This window comes from Mya arenaria, chromosome 7 (assembly GCF_026914265.1).
Source record: "Mya arenaria isolate MELC-2E11 chromosome 7, ASM2691426v1".
Classification (NCBI taxonomy): domain Eukaryota; kingdom Metazoa; phylum Mollusca; class Bivalvia; order Myida; family Myidae; genus Mya; species Mya arenaria.
In genome coordinates this window covers 107,629-126,162 of record NC_069128.1, presented here as the reverse complement: position 1 = coordinate 126,162, position 18,534 = coordinate 107,629, and the positions used below count along the sequence as shown (strand labels likewise).

Here is an 18,534-nt window from a genome sequence, read left to right as displayed (position 1 = left end):
ATTGTGGTATGAGCGAAATAAATATCATTTTGAACTTATATAATATACAACGATTATCATAATATCAAATTAACATATGCTGTTGGTATTATGTTATACAAAAGTGTGGTCTTGTGTTGGTAGACGAGGGTGGCGGAAAACCAAACAATACCCGCTTTATAAGCTTTGTAATTTAGTTTGTTAAATTTTATTAGTCTTCCAATTATTGTTCAAATTATTCCGAACAAAACTGGTATAAAAATAGCTTTTAGCGCAGACGATTTTTTAATGACATATTTACCTAATTTATCGTTACGCTCTTTAGAAACATAATACTCTTCAAGACAATGTGTCTGTATATGTTTATTTTCACATCATATTATAAGGAACATAAAGTGAGAAACCTTAAAAATCACAGTTGAGGTGATAATTGATTCCTATTTGTCCATGGAAACAAAGTTAATTGGAAAAAAGTTTACCGCGGGGACAACCGGAAACGGAAGCATAGAGACTTTCTCTTTACCTCGTCCAGCTTGCTGGTAAGACGTGTTTTTTGACAACTCTTTCAATATCTGACTTAATCTGATGTTTATGTGCTGTATCCATAATAAAACAATTGCTTTAATATATCTCATTCTATTTCAGATTAATTAACGCAAGATGCGAGCCAAGGTAAGTTATGATATCTGTTATTTTAACAGTTAAAATAGTTGATGTCGGCACTTGCAGTTTAACATCGTTGCAACTTGATATATTTCTTATAACGCACGTATTCTTTGATGGTCAGACGTCCCATTTAAGAAGCATCATTGGTGCAGTTTATATTACCGTATTGCGAAAGTTGAATGTCATAAGAACCATCTATATTCATATGATTTTTTTGTTTGAAATCGTGCAAGTTGAGAAGGACATGTTGAAAAGGTCGTTTACATTTCTTACTATTTTCAGTGGCGAAAAAAGCGTATGCGCAGGCTGAAGCGTAAAAGGAGGAAGATGAGGGCGAGGTAAGTTGTGTTCTGTTGTTCAAGATTAATGGTGGCAAAAACCATGTGGCTGACACATGTATATTCAGGGTTCGAATTTAACTTTGAGGAGCACTTGCAAAATTTTGCAAGTGCTTTTTGAGGCAACTCGCAAAATGAAAAATCAACTTGCAATTTTATTATTTTCTTTATTACCTTATAATATTGTCTAATTAAAGTAGATATTTACACCTAAGACATATTATGAATGTAAAAAAAAAAGCATCGATCTAAAGTAACTCGACTACTAGAACTTGTTGATGGCTTAAATTCTCTTTGGGGGATACAGATGACTCGGCAGATGCTGGCCGCATTTGATAACAAAGCTGTCCAATAATTTGACTTTGTTAACTTTGAGGGAGGGTATATTTACCCTCGGCATCGCGTAAGACCCATTCGGTGAGCACGATACAGATTTCATTAACTGATCAAGTCTCTTAGTATTAAGAACAATAACATTATAAATTTAGAATAAATAAAAGCAACAGTAAATGTAGCGTGGATGCTTTGGACTATAAAATATATTGAAGTCTTATCACTTGGACAGTTGAGCAGATATATTCAAAAGGTTTTTGGGGTTTACATGTAGTGCACAAAAGCACTAAATTTAGCAAATGATTGAGCTAGGCGATTACGTCATTTGTATTCACTTTGTATTATGCAGGCCTTGGATCATCAAACTCGGCTTTTTCCGTATTTATTCCATTTTTGAAAACTTACTTGAGGGTGACTCTGTACTGCCTTCTCTTTACTGGTAGTGTAAACATGCCACTTATAGGATGTTTATACTCGATTACGTAGCGAAGTTACTTTTCATGTTTATTCTACTTTTAACATTCTGTGGTCTAGAAAAAGCCACTCGCAGAATTTTGCGAGCTTGAATTAGTCACTCGCAATTTGCAAATGTCGCTCCCATTTTGCTTGTATGCGAGCCTAAATTCGAACCCTGATATTCAAATGGCAGAAAGTATAGAGGTGCTTACAGGGTTAAAGATGCTGTTATTCATTTAATTTTATTAATTTTTTAAATTAGAATTAACAGTTATGCATTTCACTTATTATAATTTGAGGTCTTGTCGAAAAACAGTTGGACAGATGTTCTACATTTTTACAAAAAAAATATAGGCTGGGTTCTTGGTGTATGAATTATGATTCTAAGCATGGGGATGGCAAACAAGGCTTCAAAATAACATAATGGTTACAGAATTCTACTTGTCTATAGGAATTTCTGTCCATGCCGTGGACCTTTAGTCTGAATATGTGACCGACTGCCTGCAATGTAATTGCGAGTGGATTAGTTTTGCCATTCCATAAGATGTCTCTTGGACGCAAGCTCATGTGGCTGGTTTTCCATGTGCATGCTTTCTGAATGTTTTGTTATATGGCAATGTGTTTAGGCATTGTAGTTACAGGGCTATTTTACCTATCAATTCAATTCTACTGGTTTTTGGTAAACAAAACCAAATTCAATACTTTCCGGTTGATGGCGTCCAGCAACAGTCACCTCTAAGGTTGGCATTTATACTATCTACAAGGGGTGTCTGATTTTCTATGTTATGCATTGCCTCACTTTGAGATGGATTTTTATTTAATATAACTTGGGTGTATGGGGGGGTACCACAAATCTGGAGCTAGTACTTCTGTCTTCAGTTTTAAATTGTTTGATACGTAATGCAAGTCTGTAAAAATGTGATTATTTTTATCTCAACCCAGCACCGGTTGATGAACTGTCAATAGATTTTTTCAGCCAAACCTTGTCCACTTATGTCTGTCGGCTAAGATCTTTTGAAAGAATATATCCAACCGTTTTCAAATGGTCTATTTTAATGATCTTGGACAGAAGACGCATTGGGTGCTCGGGGAATACCAGTATGAGGCTCCAGTCTAATGCTGATGCTTTCGAAACTTCACCTAATTAAGCCTTGATCAAAATTTTAGTATTTGGGGGCATATTGTATTTTCTTTGCATTACTTAATAACATACTCGTCTTTCCAGTCAGGGTTGTTGTTGTTTTTTAAGAAAAATATGATGATCATTTGTTTTGATCTGGACAGGAGCTTTAAAAGCTTAAGGTCTGGAGTGGTAACTAGAACAGGTAATGATTGCAGTATTTCTGTAGAATTGTTCATGTTTATTTATTGTTTTTTGTATGTTACAGGTCCAAGTAGACATCTTCCCGTGACCAAGACAATACATTCCCACCATGCAAGGCATCTTCAGTTAGACCAGAGTTCGGGCAACCTCTCGTGACCCACCTGCAGCTTATTTCCTGCATGGTGTACCGAATTATGATGATGATAAGATGATGATGATTATATACAGTTTGCGTGTGCAGTAAATGCAAGTTTGGCTGTGCAGGCAGCTGTACCGAACTTTGTGACTGACTGGAGTGTTCTCATAGCAACGGGGTTTATTCATCATCATCAGCAACAACGACAGTAGTAGCAGACTACAACAACAGCAGCAGCAACAACACAGTCCATGTGGCAACCATCTACCTTGTAATTCTATGATGAAGAAGAGAAGAAAGACATGTGTTAGCGTAGCAACTGTTGCGGTAGTAACAGGTTGCTAGGTAACATTGTGAAAGATGGTTGGCAGTGGGCTTTAACGTCACCACCACCTCTGTTGCATTTTATGGGACATGCTTTGCTAATGGGATTTGTAGATGTATAGACAATATTGAGATGAATATGTAAAACATTTATGCGTTGTCATTGATGCTTATGTTTCTGCATGGAATTCTTGATAGTACTTCTGGGAATTTTTATTTGTTTTTCAAATGAATAAAGTATGTATTGTCTTGGGGAAAATATTTTGTTGTCATATTTTGCGAGGTATAAAATTTGTAGACATTCTGGACATTTAATTATTTTTTGTGGTCACAAGGTCAACTCGATGAAAGAAACTTGTATTGGGGATCTTAAAAAAAAAAATTTGTGTAAAATTGCTGTCACTTGCATTCTGTACTATTTATTGCCAGGGATGGTCAAGCATTGCAGTGCACTTCATACTTGAGAACTCTTGCCAGTGGTCAAAGTTAAAAATTAATTCATTGATTGGGTATTTCAATCACAATGCTTGAAAGGATTTGAGTACATTGGAACTGATAGATGAAGGTTGCAACTTTACTAGTATTTATGGGAATATGTCATGTGGAAGAAAGTTAGGAATTACATGATGCCGGGGCGAACCGCTGAATGTTTTTCATTGGAATCCAGATTTGTTCATTAAGTGACTGTTAAATTGAGTCATTGCAGATGTTGATATTAGACTGGATGTGCATATACAGGGTCATGCTGACGAACATTCCAGCATTTGAACACGGGACTCCGAAAAGCATCTTCATTTGTTGACTGAAATAATCGTTTATCTTTGAACAGTTAGTGATCGAAATTAACACAAGCCTACAAGCCCTGGACTTGTTCAAAAATTTGATGCCAGGCAAGTAAAAATTCAGGCTTGTCCATCCCAGTCTCGCTATGATGACTAAGTTGAAACATTCAGTAAAACAACTTTAAAGAAAGTTAACATGAAATTGCAGAATAATAACTTGTGTCTCAAGTTTGTAATGGTAGCCCCAGTATTGAATACGATATCCAGAACACAATTGTAGAAATCATTTACACTCACTCGTGCAATGGACTTTTCTAGTTTACACAGTAGCATGGCGCAAAATGAAACCTGATTCACTCCGCATAATAATTCTTTTGTAGATTATATTTGTATAATTTTATGTTCATTGTCGTTAAACCTCGTTTCCACAAAACACCCTATGCTCGGGTCGGCATCAACCTATTCTGCAAAACACCCTACGCTTGGGTCAGGATAAACCTATCATGCACTCTCTGCCATGGCAGATACTTATAATCTTGAATATAATGCAAACTATTGCCCTTTATTATTCGACTTAAAAGTTCTGGTTAAGGTTTAGCATGTCGGCACTCAAAAGGTAATATGTCAGCAACTACTTGATGTATTGTTTTGAGGCTTAATCCAACCTACTTGTATTACCAAGTTAGATAACTCTATTTTGCATAAAATGCTAATTATGGCCGTTTATTTTTCGACTTAGAAATTCTGGTTAAGGTTTTGCATGTTGCCACATTTAAGTCAATCTCTCAGCAAATATAGCATGTATTGCATTGAAACTTTAGACAGGTGTTAACAACTATCCCAACATACTTCATTAATCAAGTTAGATAACTCTATCAAGCATCTACTGCAAATAATGGTTAAGGTTTTGCATGTAAGCACACATAGGTTAATATCTCCGCAACTGCTTTATGTTTTGCATTGAGATTTTATACACTACGCTTAAATGAACTGCTGAAGATAGCGATATGATAAACATGCAGTGACCATGGTTTAGCTAGGCCCCCGCAACTATGTCTTTGAAAACTGATAAGTAACATACAGTCTTAGGTATTCAGATTCTTCTAGGATTTTGCCCCGTCATTCTTTCCGGGATAAGGGAAATAAATCATACCGCTAACTGCGTCGTTTTGTAGGGAATAGTTATTCCTCTTTGACCAGCTGGATACGCCGTTTCATTCGGAGCTCCTCGGCCATTTTTTTCAGAAACAACAACCTCGGATGTATGCCGGTACATCAGTTGAAGTAGTTCGTAAATTTTTAATTAAGATTCTCAAGGGTTTAGTCATGAAGTTTAACTTCTAAATAAGATTACTACGCGATCTATTTGCAGCGGACTTAAACGTACCACTTTTTGAGTATGTAAACCGTCCAAATATGCTGACGAGAAAAAGAAACGCCTCATTCAAACTGTTTGTACTATATCTTATTAAGTATGATTAAAAATTAGAAAAGAAAGGTGGCATTTACAATATTTATCACTTAAGAGAATTGATGATTGATTATACAGCATTTCATGGTCACATTAGGCTGAAAATATTGAAAATTCAATGTATGGTCAGAGCAAATTCACTGACATGCTTAGTAGCGCGTGTGACCTCCTCTACTGGCAATTACAGCAGCAAGACGACGTGCCATCGAACCGCACAAGTTACGTAACAAATACCGAGGCATTCTGGCCCACCCCTGATGGAGCGCTGCTGTAAGTTCCTGGACGTTGGCAGGCTGACGTTGACGTAACCGTCGTACAAGGTAATCACATGCGTGTTCAATCGGATTGCAGTCTGGTGAACACGCCGGCCAAGGCAAGACGGCAATGTTATTGTCCTGTAAAAAGTACATGGTGACACGTGCTACGTGGGGTCGCGCGTTGTCTTGCTGGAATACCAGGCCCTGACGTTGGCTTAGCATAGGGACAACTACAGGACGTAATATCTCGTCAATGTAACGCCTGGCTGTGAGGTTACCTTTGCAAACGACGAGTTGGGACTTAAATCTACGGTTGATAGCTGCCCAGACCATAACTCCGCCACCACCGTAACGGTTGTGCTGCAGAACGCAATTGTTAGCGTAGCGTTCATGACGTCGCCTGTAGACACGAATACGTCCGTCGGCGTTCGACAAGTTGAAACGTGACTCGTCACTAAACACTCCATTTTGCCAGCGCTAACCGCAATGGTTGCGGGCCCAATTAACACGTTGTTGACGATGACGTCGCGTAAGCACTAGACCACGGTACGGCCTGTGGCATCTAATCCCCCGTTCTCGTAGTCGATTTATCACCGTACGTCGACTAACCGGGCGTCCATGGTTACCTACTATTACGTGTGACGTTGATTCAGCAGTCACAAATCTGTCACATAGATGGCGTTGACGTACGTAATTATCCTGCCGTACTGACGTTACACGGGGTCTGCCTGAACGTGGCCTATTGGCAAACGTTTCCGTGTCTCTGACACGTCGAATAAGACGTAATATTATCGAACGAGAGACGTTAAAACGTCTAGCGACTTGTTCTTGCGTTCGCCCACATTCAAGCATTGCCAAAACCCTAGCTCTCTCTTCACTATTTAGCTTCGGCATTATCAGAAACTGGGTAATTGTCAAAAAAGACACGGATATATGGTTGTATGTCGACTAGCACATGTATCGGTGTAGAATTTACTTGATAAAGCCACATGGTTAAAACGCACGGAGTGCACGAGGAAATCGTGAGCAGGTACGTGAATTTAACAATTGGCTGAATAAAATCGTGCGAGTTTCGGTTGGTTGGATTTGTTGGTCGGAATACATGACATTTTGGACGTTTGCATATAAATGTAAACTTAGCAACAAAATAAACGCCACTTTTCGATGAGGCGTTTCTTTTTCTCGTCATTATACATCCGAGGTTGTTTTTGGAAAAAATGGCCGAGGAGCTCCGAATGACGCCGTTTAAACATGCGATTTCCTGCCTATTACTCTAAACCGAGGTCCAAATTATCAGGTCAAGCTATTCACTTTACAAGTGATTTTCTAGTTTTACTCGCTCGCCTAGTAGCGAAATAAGCTGCATAATTTGTTCGTAGTAGTCTTGTTTGTTAAAAAGGATGCATTTTCATTGCATGACATGTAACACATAATATAAGTTCGCATTCCTGAAGGGGGGGGGGGTGTATTTTGTAAACTGTCTTTTCGTTAATTATGTATTAACCCGATTTCTTTAATATAAAAGATATATAATTAACTTCTTTTGAAATGCTTGATAAAAATAATGTATGGTCACGGTACAAAAATCAAAAATAGAATAAATTCATTTCCAATACATTTCAATTTACAAGAGCATCCATCCGCGTTAAATATTTATTAAAAACCGCGAGGGTTTCATTTAAATGATGTAGCGGGTAGATGGCTTAAAATTTGAATAACGTTTTGATGCAGCATATGTTTCCTAACGAGGATTGCCATACTAGAACACAAGGTATGTTGTTTACTTTTCATGTATTGCACTAATCTATTGTCAAGAAACTTAAAGAAAGCTTGTTACACTTTTTTATAAGTTATCTTAAATTCTGACTGTTTCTTGGATTATTAAAATATGGTTAATCTTGGAGTATTATGATGTCAAATAAGTTAACCACAGAAAAAAATCAAGACTATTGAATAACTTTTGTTGTCTGCTTTATGCTGAAAAGTAGTACAAGAAATCTCATTTTTTCAAACAAGTATTCGGGAAACCTAGGCCATTTTCCATCGTAGACAACCGCTGATGTATATGGAAGTGTTACAAAGTCAGAATTCTTTACATTTAACTACGCTTCAAGTAGATCGCGTAGTAATTTCAATTTAGCAGTTTAACTTAATAACTTTACTCTTTGGAATGCATTAAATTCAATTCAATTTTCATTATTTCCACCAATAATTGATGCTTATTAAACATGAAACATATGCCAAAAACAGAGGATTAATCAAACATATATATATGGATTAGCAATTAGACACCATCCAAAATATTTAAAGTTAACAGAGATAATAATAAAAAAAAACAAATATTGTTTTATACGTCCAGTACGCACAATGTATTTTATGTTCGAAGTACACAAGCCTCAAATATCCTTTATTTTGTAGTCGAATGAAGTTTTATATTAATTTCAATAGCATGCTTGAATAGATAACATTTCGTCAACACACCGTGCAATGATTTATAGTCGAACTAGTTCGATTAGACATTGTTTATGCATTTCCTACACAAAAGGGAGGGATATTTTCATGAAATTCGTGTGTAAATTTCTTGCCATGTTTTTTTCACAAGGAGCACCAACTAAGCTGTGGTAAAACCTCCCGGCGTCCATTTACAACAGCGTTCTGTAACACGTAGTCCTATTTCTGCTACCTCGTCGAGGACCTTCCACCTGATTCGATCGGTTGTATTGCAATCATACACGAGGTGCACTTCTTCACCATGCACACAAATTTGTGAAGCCTTTGTGCAATGGTAAGCTTCTTTATATAACCTAGTTCATAGTTTTGCCACAAAAAAAGTTCAATGTTCCTTTCTATTTTTTTGTCGAAAACTAAACCCTAAAGAACACTATTTTGATCAAGTTAAATTTGACGTAACATTTTATGAACAGATTTCTGCTGTTACCGCAATTTAAGTTTACGTTTAAGAACAGTAGTTTATGTAGGAATATCATTTTTTTAATAATAATAACATTTGAAAACAGGTTGAACCCGCCAAGCATGGATTCACGCATGTCAGATCTTGTCCTTTATATGAAACCATTGCATCTTATAAATTTACAATAAAATGCTGTTCAAAGTTTATTGAAAGAAAAAACATCATTGTTATTGATATTATTCCACAGTTCATTGCCATATTATAACGCTATACATATATGCATGATAATCTTCTTGCACAAATCAAAAGACACGATTGGATTTAAACCATAAAGATGTAAGTCTTGTGCAGACATAAAAAATAATGTAAAAAAGAATGCGTTTTGGGCTTTTTGGCAGCGTCCTTGAAGTACGTACGTTACAACTTAAGTTCGAATCCTGTCTAATTCCCAAATGGTTTGCGTTTGGATATTGGACTGCTGATGAAATATTTGCCCGTATAAGATACCACCAGGCGGTGCATTTCGCTTCGTGCTGAATAATACGGTCGGTTTCTTAACGTTAATTTTCCACACCGTGCTTTGGTGATACACTTCGTCAAGCATGCGTTACAAATTCAAGGGAGATAATGACACGGGTAAAATATCATCAGCTTATGAAGAATTACCTACCTTTGTTTAAAAAAACATGGAGCATCCTAGACTACTTTTTTCCAGTTAATGTAACAATTTACATATAAATACATCTTTGTCCACGACATTATATAAAGTTGAATAATAAGCCTCATTGTCTCACTGATTTGAGGACTGGCATTCCTTCGGAATACTTTCCGTTCAGCATCACTACACATAATCTCAATACCATATAAGCAGATACCAACACACGTAACAATTTTCCTGCAATTCCTAGTCGACCTAGCTTGAGACAGAGCCCTTTGTGCCACACCCCATCAAATGCAGATTTCTGATCGAGCATATCATTATACACATTACAGTCCAACCCTATGGTACAGAGTTTCTTGGAGGTTAAAAGCGGCAGTGACACAGCTTTAGTGTGTGTTTTTTTTCTGAAAGCCTTAAAGGGAAAAGTGGTTGTTTTACAGATAACAAGTCATTGAGTCTTTTGAGTAGGACTCTTTCAAAAAAAAAATACTGAAACGTGGCATCAGGGATACAGGTCTATAGCTGCTTTATTTTTCGAGGCAATTTAATTTTAATTTTACGTAATAATAGTTTACCTGTTACTGCAGTCCAGATGTATTCTCATAAGGTCGTGGTCGTCAAGCCATTGCTGAAAATATTTTGGCTTGGAAGAGATCAGTGTTTTAAGTTTAATGATATTTATCTTACCAAAAACGTATCACGAATATTAACTAGATAGCTAGATAAATATCGCAAAAAATAAGTGGTTAACACGAATCAAACAATTCGCGAACGTTAACAGGTTATCCTACCGCAGTTATATGCCCCATAGAAATGCGATCTATATTCTAGTAACAACCTTTTTGCTTTCAACTAGTGTATTAATTGTGAGTATTGAAAGGCTTCAGAAATCCAGACGTCTCATATTGATAAGACTGGTACTGCTTGTGTCGCGTCTGTCAATCTACTCTAGATATCTGAATCACGCACGTGTGGTGTGTCGATCGTGCTTTTATATTCTTCATTAAGTTCATTTGGAACGGGATGGCTATTCATTGGTATGTGTGTTGTTGTGTTTTAATATTTTGATGAGTTTATAAAAAATGTAATGGTTTCATTCATACTGGTCGAAACACAAGTTATGCTTCTATTTGTGAAATTTTCAATTCGCCGATACGCAAAGATAGAAAAACTCTTGAGTTCATTTGTTTAATTTAGTTTAGTAAGAATCTGTTGGCTCACTATTTATTTGAATAAATTATTAAATATTAATAATTATTGAATTATTTGAGACCTTAGGCCTTAAAAATAAGCGATATCTAAAACTGTTTCAATGACAATACATTACAAATTTTAAATCACACGGTCAAAGGCCATTCTTTTATGTTGTTGGTATTAAATATATAAATGTTGTGGGAAATCGGTGAAATAAAAGACAAAAACTGCGTCCGTCCTTAACGACATCTCCACTGAAGCCACCGAGCCACTTTTGATGAAAATTGTCAGAAATAATTTATCTCTAGGTGAGCGGCTACACAATTGATAAAACAAAGTTATAGCATGCATAACAACTCTGGCTGCTATGACAAAATGATGACTCTTTGGGCAACAAAGCCTTAACATTTCCAGATGGTTATCGCGAATATTCAAACAACCAACCATTTTGTAGTTGGGCTTTCAGATAATGTCTATTTATATGGTCTAAAAGTTCATATATGAAGAAGTCACACGCCTACTGTATGTGTGTACATGCATAAAATACTTCAGGGTGTAATTTATTCATATGTGTACCTTTCAACCATAAAAAATGTCAAATTCTGTGTCCCAAAGTACCAACTGGTTGGTAATTGGATATTCGCGAATAACCAACTGGAAATGTTCGAATAACCAACAGGCTAATGTACGAAAAACAGTGAAATAAAACATTGTGTGTAACGAAGACACATATTTGCTTATGGGTTTAAAGAAAAAAAATACGTGATATTTCATTTTATTAGCAACTTTAGACTAGAGAATATGGTACAATCGGAATCCCGGTAGTTTGAAATCGCGAATAATCAACTGGAAATGTTCGAATAAGCAACTGTCAAGCGTACGAATACTACTGTGATTTAAAACAGTGTTTTTTAACGAATATATAAATGTACATGAACAAAAATACATAAACTGTTTGATTTCTATTTATGCGTACCTGTACCTAAAATATGAATCCCCCAAAAATTGGTTGGTAGTTGGATATTCGAGAATAACCAACTGGAAATGTTCGAATATCCAACTGGCGAATGTAGAAAACATACTTAAATAAGACAGTGTTTGTCACGAACATACATCTGTGTACATGCATAAGAATACACTTGGTGTGTGAATTATTCACATGTGTACCATTCAACCATAACCTGGACAAAATCTGAATCCCAAACTTCCGACTGGTTGGTATTCGCAAATAACCTGGAAATGGTCGAGTAGCTAAATATCAACATCAACATGTAGTTGAATATTCGAATCCCCAACTGGCAACTAGCAGATAGTTGAATATTCGAATCCCCAACTGGCAACTAGCAGATAGTTGAATATTCGAATCCCCAACTGGCAACTAGCAGATAGTTGAATATTCGAATCCCCAACTGGCAACTAGCAGATAGTTGAATATTCGAATCCCCAACTGGCAACTAGCAGATAGTTGAATATTCGAATCCCCAACTGGCAACTAGCAGATAGTTGAATATTCGAATCCCCAACTGGCAACTAGCAGATAGTTGAATATTCTAATCCCCAACTGGCAACTAGCAGTTAGTTGAATATTCTAATCCCCAACTGGCAACTAGCAGATAGTTGAATATTTGAATCCCCAACTGGCAACTAGCAGATAGTTGAATATTCGAATCCCCAACTGGCAACTAGCAACTAGCAGATAGTTGAATATTCGAATCCCCAACTGGCAACTAGCAACTAGCAGATAGTTGAATATTCGAATCCCCAACTGACAACTAGCAGATAGTTGAATATTCGAATCCCCAACTGGCAACTAGCAGTTAGTTGAATATTCTAATCCCCAACTGGCAACTAGCAGATAGTTGAATATTCTAATCCCCAACTGGCAACTAGCAGATAGTTGAATATTCGAATCCCCAACTGGCAACTAGCAGATAGTTGAATATTCGAATTAGTAGGTAATTCACTGGTACCGATTTCAATGCTGTATTGAAACTTAACAATGGAATTTTGACATTGCGTCCAGTTTTGAAAAAGAATGTAAATAGTTTCGTGGGTGGTTTCATTGACCGTGGTTTGGACCACTTTCTTTTTTTATGGTAAAGCTTTAAAATATTGATAATCAATACAGGTTTTAGAACAAATTTCAATAATGTCTTTGGATGACTTTGACCATAAACTCTTGACGTTCTCTTCTTTTTTTTAAATGCAGCAATTAACTGCGATGCCACTTCAAGGGGTATCAACTGGTGAAAACATCACTACAGCAGGCACCAAAATGTTTATAAAAAATAAACAAACTACATGAAACTTTACCGCTTTCCCTTTTAAATGTAAACTTGAAAGGCCGTTTAATATATCAATTTGATCAATATCAAGTTGGCAGGAACCCACACCACCATGAATAGTATCAAACAATATTAGAGATAACATGCTTTAGTAATTAACGTTTTCCGCGTTGATATTTTTTTTTGTGTTTCCTTTTTCAATTCATTCAAAAGAAATCTGAACTTGTACTTCACTCGTAGTCAGAAAAATAATACGTTTATCGACTCATGGCGGCGCTACGTCTTACAATGAAATCAACAAATATTCTTTAGTTCTTTCATGTTTTTCGATGAAATAAGAGTATTAATTTGATAGGAGTGAAAATATCAACGTATGCGAATCAGACTGATCTCTGTAGGAAACATGTTTTAATCCAAATATTATCCGCAATGTATTGTTTAGCTTACACGTTCGACCTTACAAATTTTCATTTAATAAATTGCGGCGTTGTAATTCGGTATGTATTCATGTTCTGCTATATAAACTCGCTTTCGAACATTAATTTATAGACCGGTCCGTCTCCGTGGCCCAGTGGTTAAGGCGTCCGCCTACGGAGCGGGAGGTCGTGGGTTCGATACCGGGCCGCTTAATACCAAAAGACGTTAAAAGTTGGTACACGTACTTGGAAAAGTGGTGTACTCAGTACAAGTTCAACCCAGGAAAGTTGTATCATGTGTATCGGTGCTTTACACCTAGCACGTTAAAGAACCAAGAGGTCTCTTCGGAAAGAGCTAGGGTATCGCACCCGGATCTCTTGTATCTCAATCTGTTTCTTCAAGTCTTCCAATATCTGGATTTGACTGCGAATTGCTGTCACTTCTATCTCATGTCACTTATGGCATTTAAACACAATTCAAGTCGTGATGGCGTCACGGCGGGGTCAAGCCATAATGAAGCCAAAGGGCGCGGGCAGACTGCGATAAACTCAAATAAAACTCAAATAAACAAAACATTAATTTATAGTAAAGTGCGACGTCAAAGATGCACATATCCCTTCAGAGAAAAGCCCACTCAACCCTGAAAGGGTCCACTGGTCTTAATATACAGTCAATTCTCAATCCACACGGATCCCGGGCTTTGCTAATTTGCATATTACCAACCAAGTAAACATACGTACTATGAACGTACTTCCGTTTATAACGGAATGTTATACTATGAACGCACATCCGCCTACAGCGGACCGTTACATTATTTGGAACATATATGCATAAATGAAAGGTCATTGAAAGGTTCATTAAATGTTGCACTAAAAAGCTAGTTAATACTTAATAACATTAAAAAAATATCGAGAACTTTTTATCCAAGAACCAGAAATTAAAAATTGACAGCTACGTCATCAGTTATAATTTTGCGTAAGGGGCGTCCCACGGGAAGTGGAGTGGAAATCTCCCTTTTCAAACAATGGACTCGTGATCACATATGACACTCGTGAAATAAAATACGATCTTACACTGAAATCAACAAATATTCTCTATATCATGTAGTGTTTTTAACTTTATATAGTTGCAGCATGCCAAGCTGATTTTATCAGCAACTAAGCACGTGCACGAATACACGGCAAACCGGAACCGGAAGTGATGGACGTTATTAAATACCGGATGCATCGGAAGATTCCTGTGCTGTGGGCATTGTGTCTCGTGCTTTGCATTCTTGTGCTAATTGAGTTTTGCCTCGTAATAGTTACAAAGCGGACAGAGCCTCAAGTTACCCCGCCATTACCCAAATTGAGTGAGTAGGTACTATCTTGATGTAGCTTCAGAGTAGAAAAGTTTGAAAATGTACTACAACGAAATATTATACAATATGATATAAATGGTACAACACCTCCGAAAATGACAAGAACGGTTAGGGGGGGGGGGATTTAGTCCCAATTGATTGAGTTTAATATATTATTTTTTACCCGAATGCGAATGTAAATATCTTCATACATAATGTTAACTTCTTCATCTCTGTGCATTGCAAAAAATGAGATCAGTTCAATCAAAGACCCTGTATTTCCCAATTCGCCGCGACATAAAACATACATGACTACATAATCCGAAATTAGTTTTCGCGAGTACCTTTTTACAGTATATGACAATTTAAGTGAAATGATGTTTGTTTTCAATTCAGGAAATGTTTCTGCTATCGACAGTAAGGAAGCTGAGGTAAGCATTTTCATAAATTTGAATGTAGAGCAAGTGACAGTTCTGTATAAAAATACCAAACAGTTATATAAATTATATTGTCCACATATATATTTTATACTTTTTATATTATATATTATAATGTAAAGTTTGTTCGTTGATTTTCGTTTGAATGAACATTCATCTCGGCAAACATCTTCATCATCATAATCATCATTATCATCATCGTCGTCGTCGTCGTCATCATCGTCGTCGTCGTCGTCATCATCATCATCATCATCATCATCATCATCATCATCATCATCATCAACTTCATCATGTAATCATCGGCAATGAAAATCATTATCACGCATTATCACGCATTTTTGATAAATCATCAGTATGCAAAAGAAGGATGAAATATCGCTTACACGAATGGCTGTTATCCCACAAAAGAGAGATTGTTATTGTCGAAAATATTATATAATAGCAAACTTGTATCTATGCAGTAAAAGGCGAAGCCATACATGAGCTTTCATCACAGCATGATTTTTAGCCATTTTAAGATTCCAAAATTTGTTTATTAAATTTCTAGCGACTGTACCGTGCAGCCAAGCGAAACGAACAAAGACTGTCTAGGGTGAGGAACGTTTGCACTAAGCGACCGGAATTATCAAACGCCACCTCCAGGGCGGAATTCTGGGTGTCCCCGAGAACATCTTTAGCCTTTTGTGTCGTCCCAAAGGTCGGCTGTACCTCATGGAAGCGCACGATTAGGTTTGTGAAAACAGCTTGAGTTTTTAACATATTAGCTAAAGTAAGAAGAGGGCTTGAAGCTTGGGTTGACAGCAGTAATGGTGTCGTATTTTGAGAGGCTAAAGAACGTTCTACAAGTTGGAGACGAACTCATAACCTGTTGGGTAAGAGGAGGTAATTACTAGTACTTATTGTTAACTCTCACCTAAACTTTGATAAGACAACTTAGTATAACAGCACACTACCGTGACAAAGTCAGCTTTGATGAGACGGCAGTTCTACTCACATACATGTATCATACGTCGGATCATAAACTCTGCTCGACCTATTAATCTTAATCGATGTTTCCACACACCTAAGGTAACACGAGAATACTGTAAACCCCCCAATTGTGATCAAGAGCATATTAACTCAACAATTGTTCCAGCAATAGTATTGGGCCCTGCATTACCTCAACTATTGTTTCAGCAATAGTTCTAGGCCCTCCATTAACTCAACACTTGTTCCAGAAATAGTACTGGGCCCTGCATTACCTCAACTATTGTTCCAGCAATAGTTCTAGGCCCTGCATTAACTCAACACTTGTTCCAGATATAGTACTGGGCCCTATATTAACTCAACAATTGTTCCAACAATAGTATTGGGCCCTGCATTACCTCAACTATTGTTTCAGCAAAAGTTCTAGGCCCTCCATTAACTCAACACTTGTTCCAGAAATAGTACTGGGTCCTGCATTACCTCAACATTTTTTCCAGCAATAGTTCTAGGCCCTCCATTAACTCAACACTTGTTCCAGAAATAGTACTGGGCCCTGCATTAACTCAACAATTGTTCCAGCAATAGTACTGGGCCCTGAATGGCTACACGCATGCGTATAATAATTTTAAAATTTGTACGTTCCCATCATATTTATTGTTTTCAATTGCTTCCGAGTCAACAAGTTACGACAGAATTGCATATTTCCAACGAAGCTAAAGACGACACAACAAAAGCTACTTTTCTTTGTCAAAAACCCTTTAAACTGTACAATGTATCGGAACTGTTAACACATTGCTGAACACAATGCTTTCTCTGCACACGATATTCTGTTATCCGATTTTATGATTTCCACTACAGGTTCATCGAGCACGATCCTCAAACTTTCGAATACCCGAGTGACATTAGTCGGTTTATGGTCCATTATGGTGACTTCAAAACCATCCATAAACTGAAACTAACGGAGGGAGGACAAGGCAAATGGATTGACCCCGCCCTCAAGTTCATGTTCTCCCGGGATCCATATACTAGACTGTGGTCGGCGTATCTTGACAAATTCGTATTGCCAGATTTCTGGCACACTGCTCGCAACGCTATTCCAGTCGTTCGCCAGAACGTGACCAAGAGAGCGCTAAAATGTGGGCATGACATGACTTTTGAGGAATTTGTTAGGTACAATTACGATCATAGCGGTTTTAAAGCGGATCCGAAGTTGAATGAACATTTTCAAACTGTGTTGTATAACTGTAACCCTTGTAAACACGACTTTGACGTCATAGGCGCTGCAGAGACGTTCGATGAAGATACTAACCTCGTTTTGGCGAGCGCGCAAACATTAGGAGTTATTCCCAAAAATCCGAAAGACAGCCGTCTTGAGAGGGAAATCACAGATTTAGTAGACTATAACCTTGATATTGTAAAGCAAACACATTTGCATGGTAATATTTCTGTTGACTGCGTTGGCCTGGATGCTGTAGGCCGTCGGTTGTGGGAGGTATTTCAGTACAATGGTTACCTTGGTGATTATGTTCCATTCCCTGAGGCATATTTGAAGAAAGTTACAGACAAGAAATATCATAATGAATACAAGCTCTTCTTAAAAACGGTGATATTTGATACAAGAAAATCAGTCACGACGAAAACATTGGACAATTGGAAGGAACAAAGAACCAAGTCCATGAGGAACGCATTTCGGTCACTGCCCAAGAGGATAATGAAACAGTTTCAGGAAATGTACGATGTAGACTTTGACTTGTTTCGCTATGAAAAGTATCCAGTGTGGCTAGAGTCTCGAGATAAAAACTGACTGACTTTATTTATGTGACATGTTTTGTTTGTGGTATTTGTGAAATAAGCAGTTCATTATCAAATGTGAACACGGTTTGAAAGAATTGAATATACACATAGTATATACTCTTCCTGTAGACCAAATTTGGTCAAGATATGTCAACTAACAAAGTTATTCAGTTTCAACCGTTTTTCTATTTTTAGTAACAGTGACATTGACCTTGACCCTAGGGACCCCAAACGCAATCCCATAAAATGTATTCATAAACTCTTCATATAGACCAAGTTTGGTCAAGATATATCAACTAACTAAGTTATTCGGTTTCAATCGTTTTTCCTGTTTTAGAAGCAGTGACCTTAACCTTGACCCTAGGGACTCCAAACGCAAATCCATGAATGGTATTCATAAACATTTCCTATAGACCAAGTTTGGTCAAGATATATCAACCCTTACTGAAGATATTCAGTATCAT

General features: G+C 37.1%; 1 protein-coding gene and 1 long non-coding RNA gene across 2 annotated transcripts; both read left to right on the top strand.

The window, feature by feature from the left end:
• The first annotated feature begins 487 nt into the window (after positions 1-487).
• LOC128239872 (uncharacterized) lies at positions 488-3,815 on the top strand. Its single transcript, XR_008261954.1, has 4 exons — positions 488-518; positions 625-651; positions 928-983; positions 3,161-3,815. It is a non-coding gene; the product is annotated as an uncharacterized LOC128239872 (long non-coding RNA).
• Positions 3,816-10,594: 6,779 nt separating this feature from the next.
• LOC128239843 (carbohydrate sulfotransferase 11-like) lies at positions 10,595-18,247 on the top strand. Its single transcript, XM_052956284.1, has 5 exons — positions 10,595-10,675; positions 14,661-14,885; positions 15,270-15,304; positions 15,858-16,039; positions 17,135-18,247. Exons 2-5 carry the CDS (start codon positions 14,735-14,737, stop codon positions 18,078-18,080), a joined length of 1,314 nt encoding a protein of 437 aa, XP_052812244.1. The 5' UTR covers positions 10,595-10,675; positions 14,661-14,734; the 3' UTR covers positions 18,081-18,247.
• Positions 18,248-18,534: the final 287 nt, after the last annotated feature.

Coding starts and splice junctions, on each gene's coding strand:
- LOC128239843 (XM_052956284.1), top strand. CDS start 14,735: ATGGACGTTATTAAATACCGGATGCATCGGAAGATTCCTGTGCTGTGG. Junction 15,305..15,857: donor TCGACAGTAAGGAAGCTGAG/GTAAGCATTTTC, acceptor TTAAATTTCTAG/CGACTGTACCGTGCAGCCAA. Junction 16,040..17,134: donor TCATGGAAGCGCACGATTAG/GTTTGTGAAAAC, acceptor TTTCCACTACAG/GTTCATCGAGCACGATCCTC.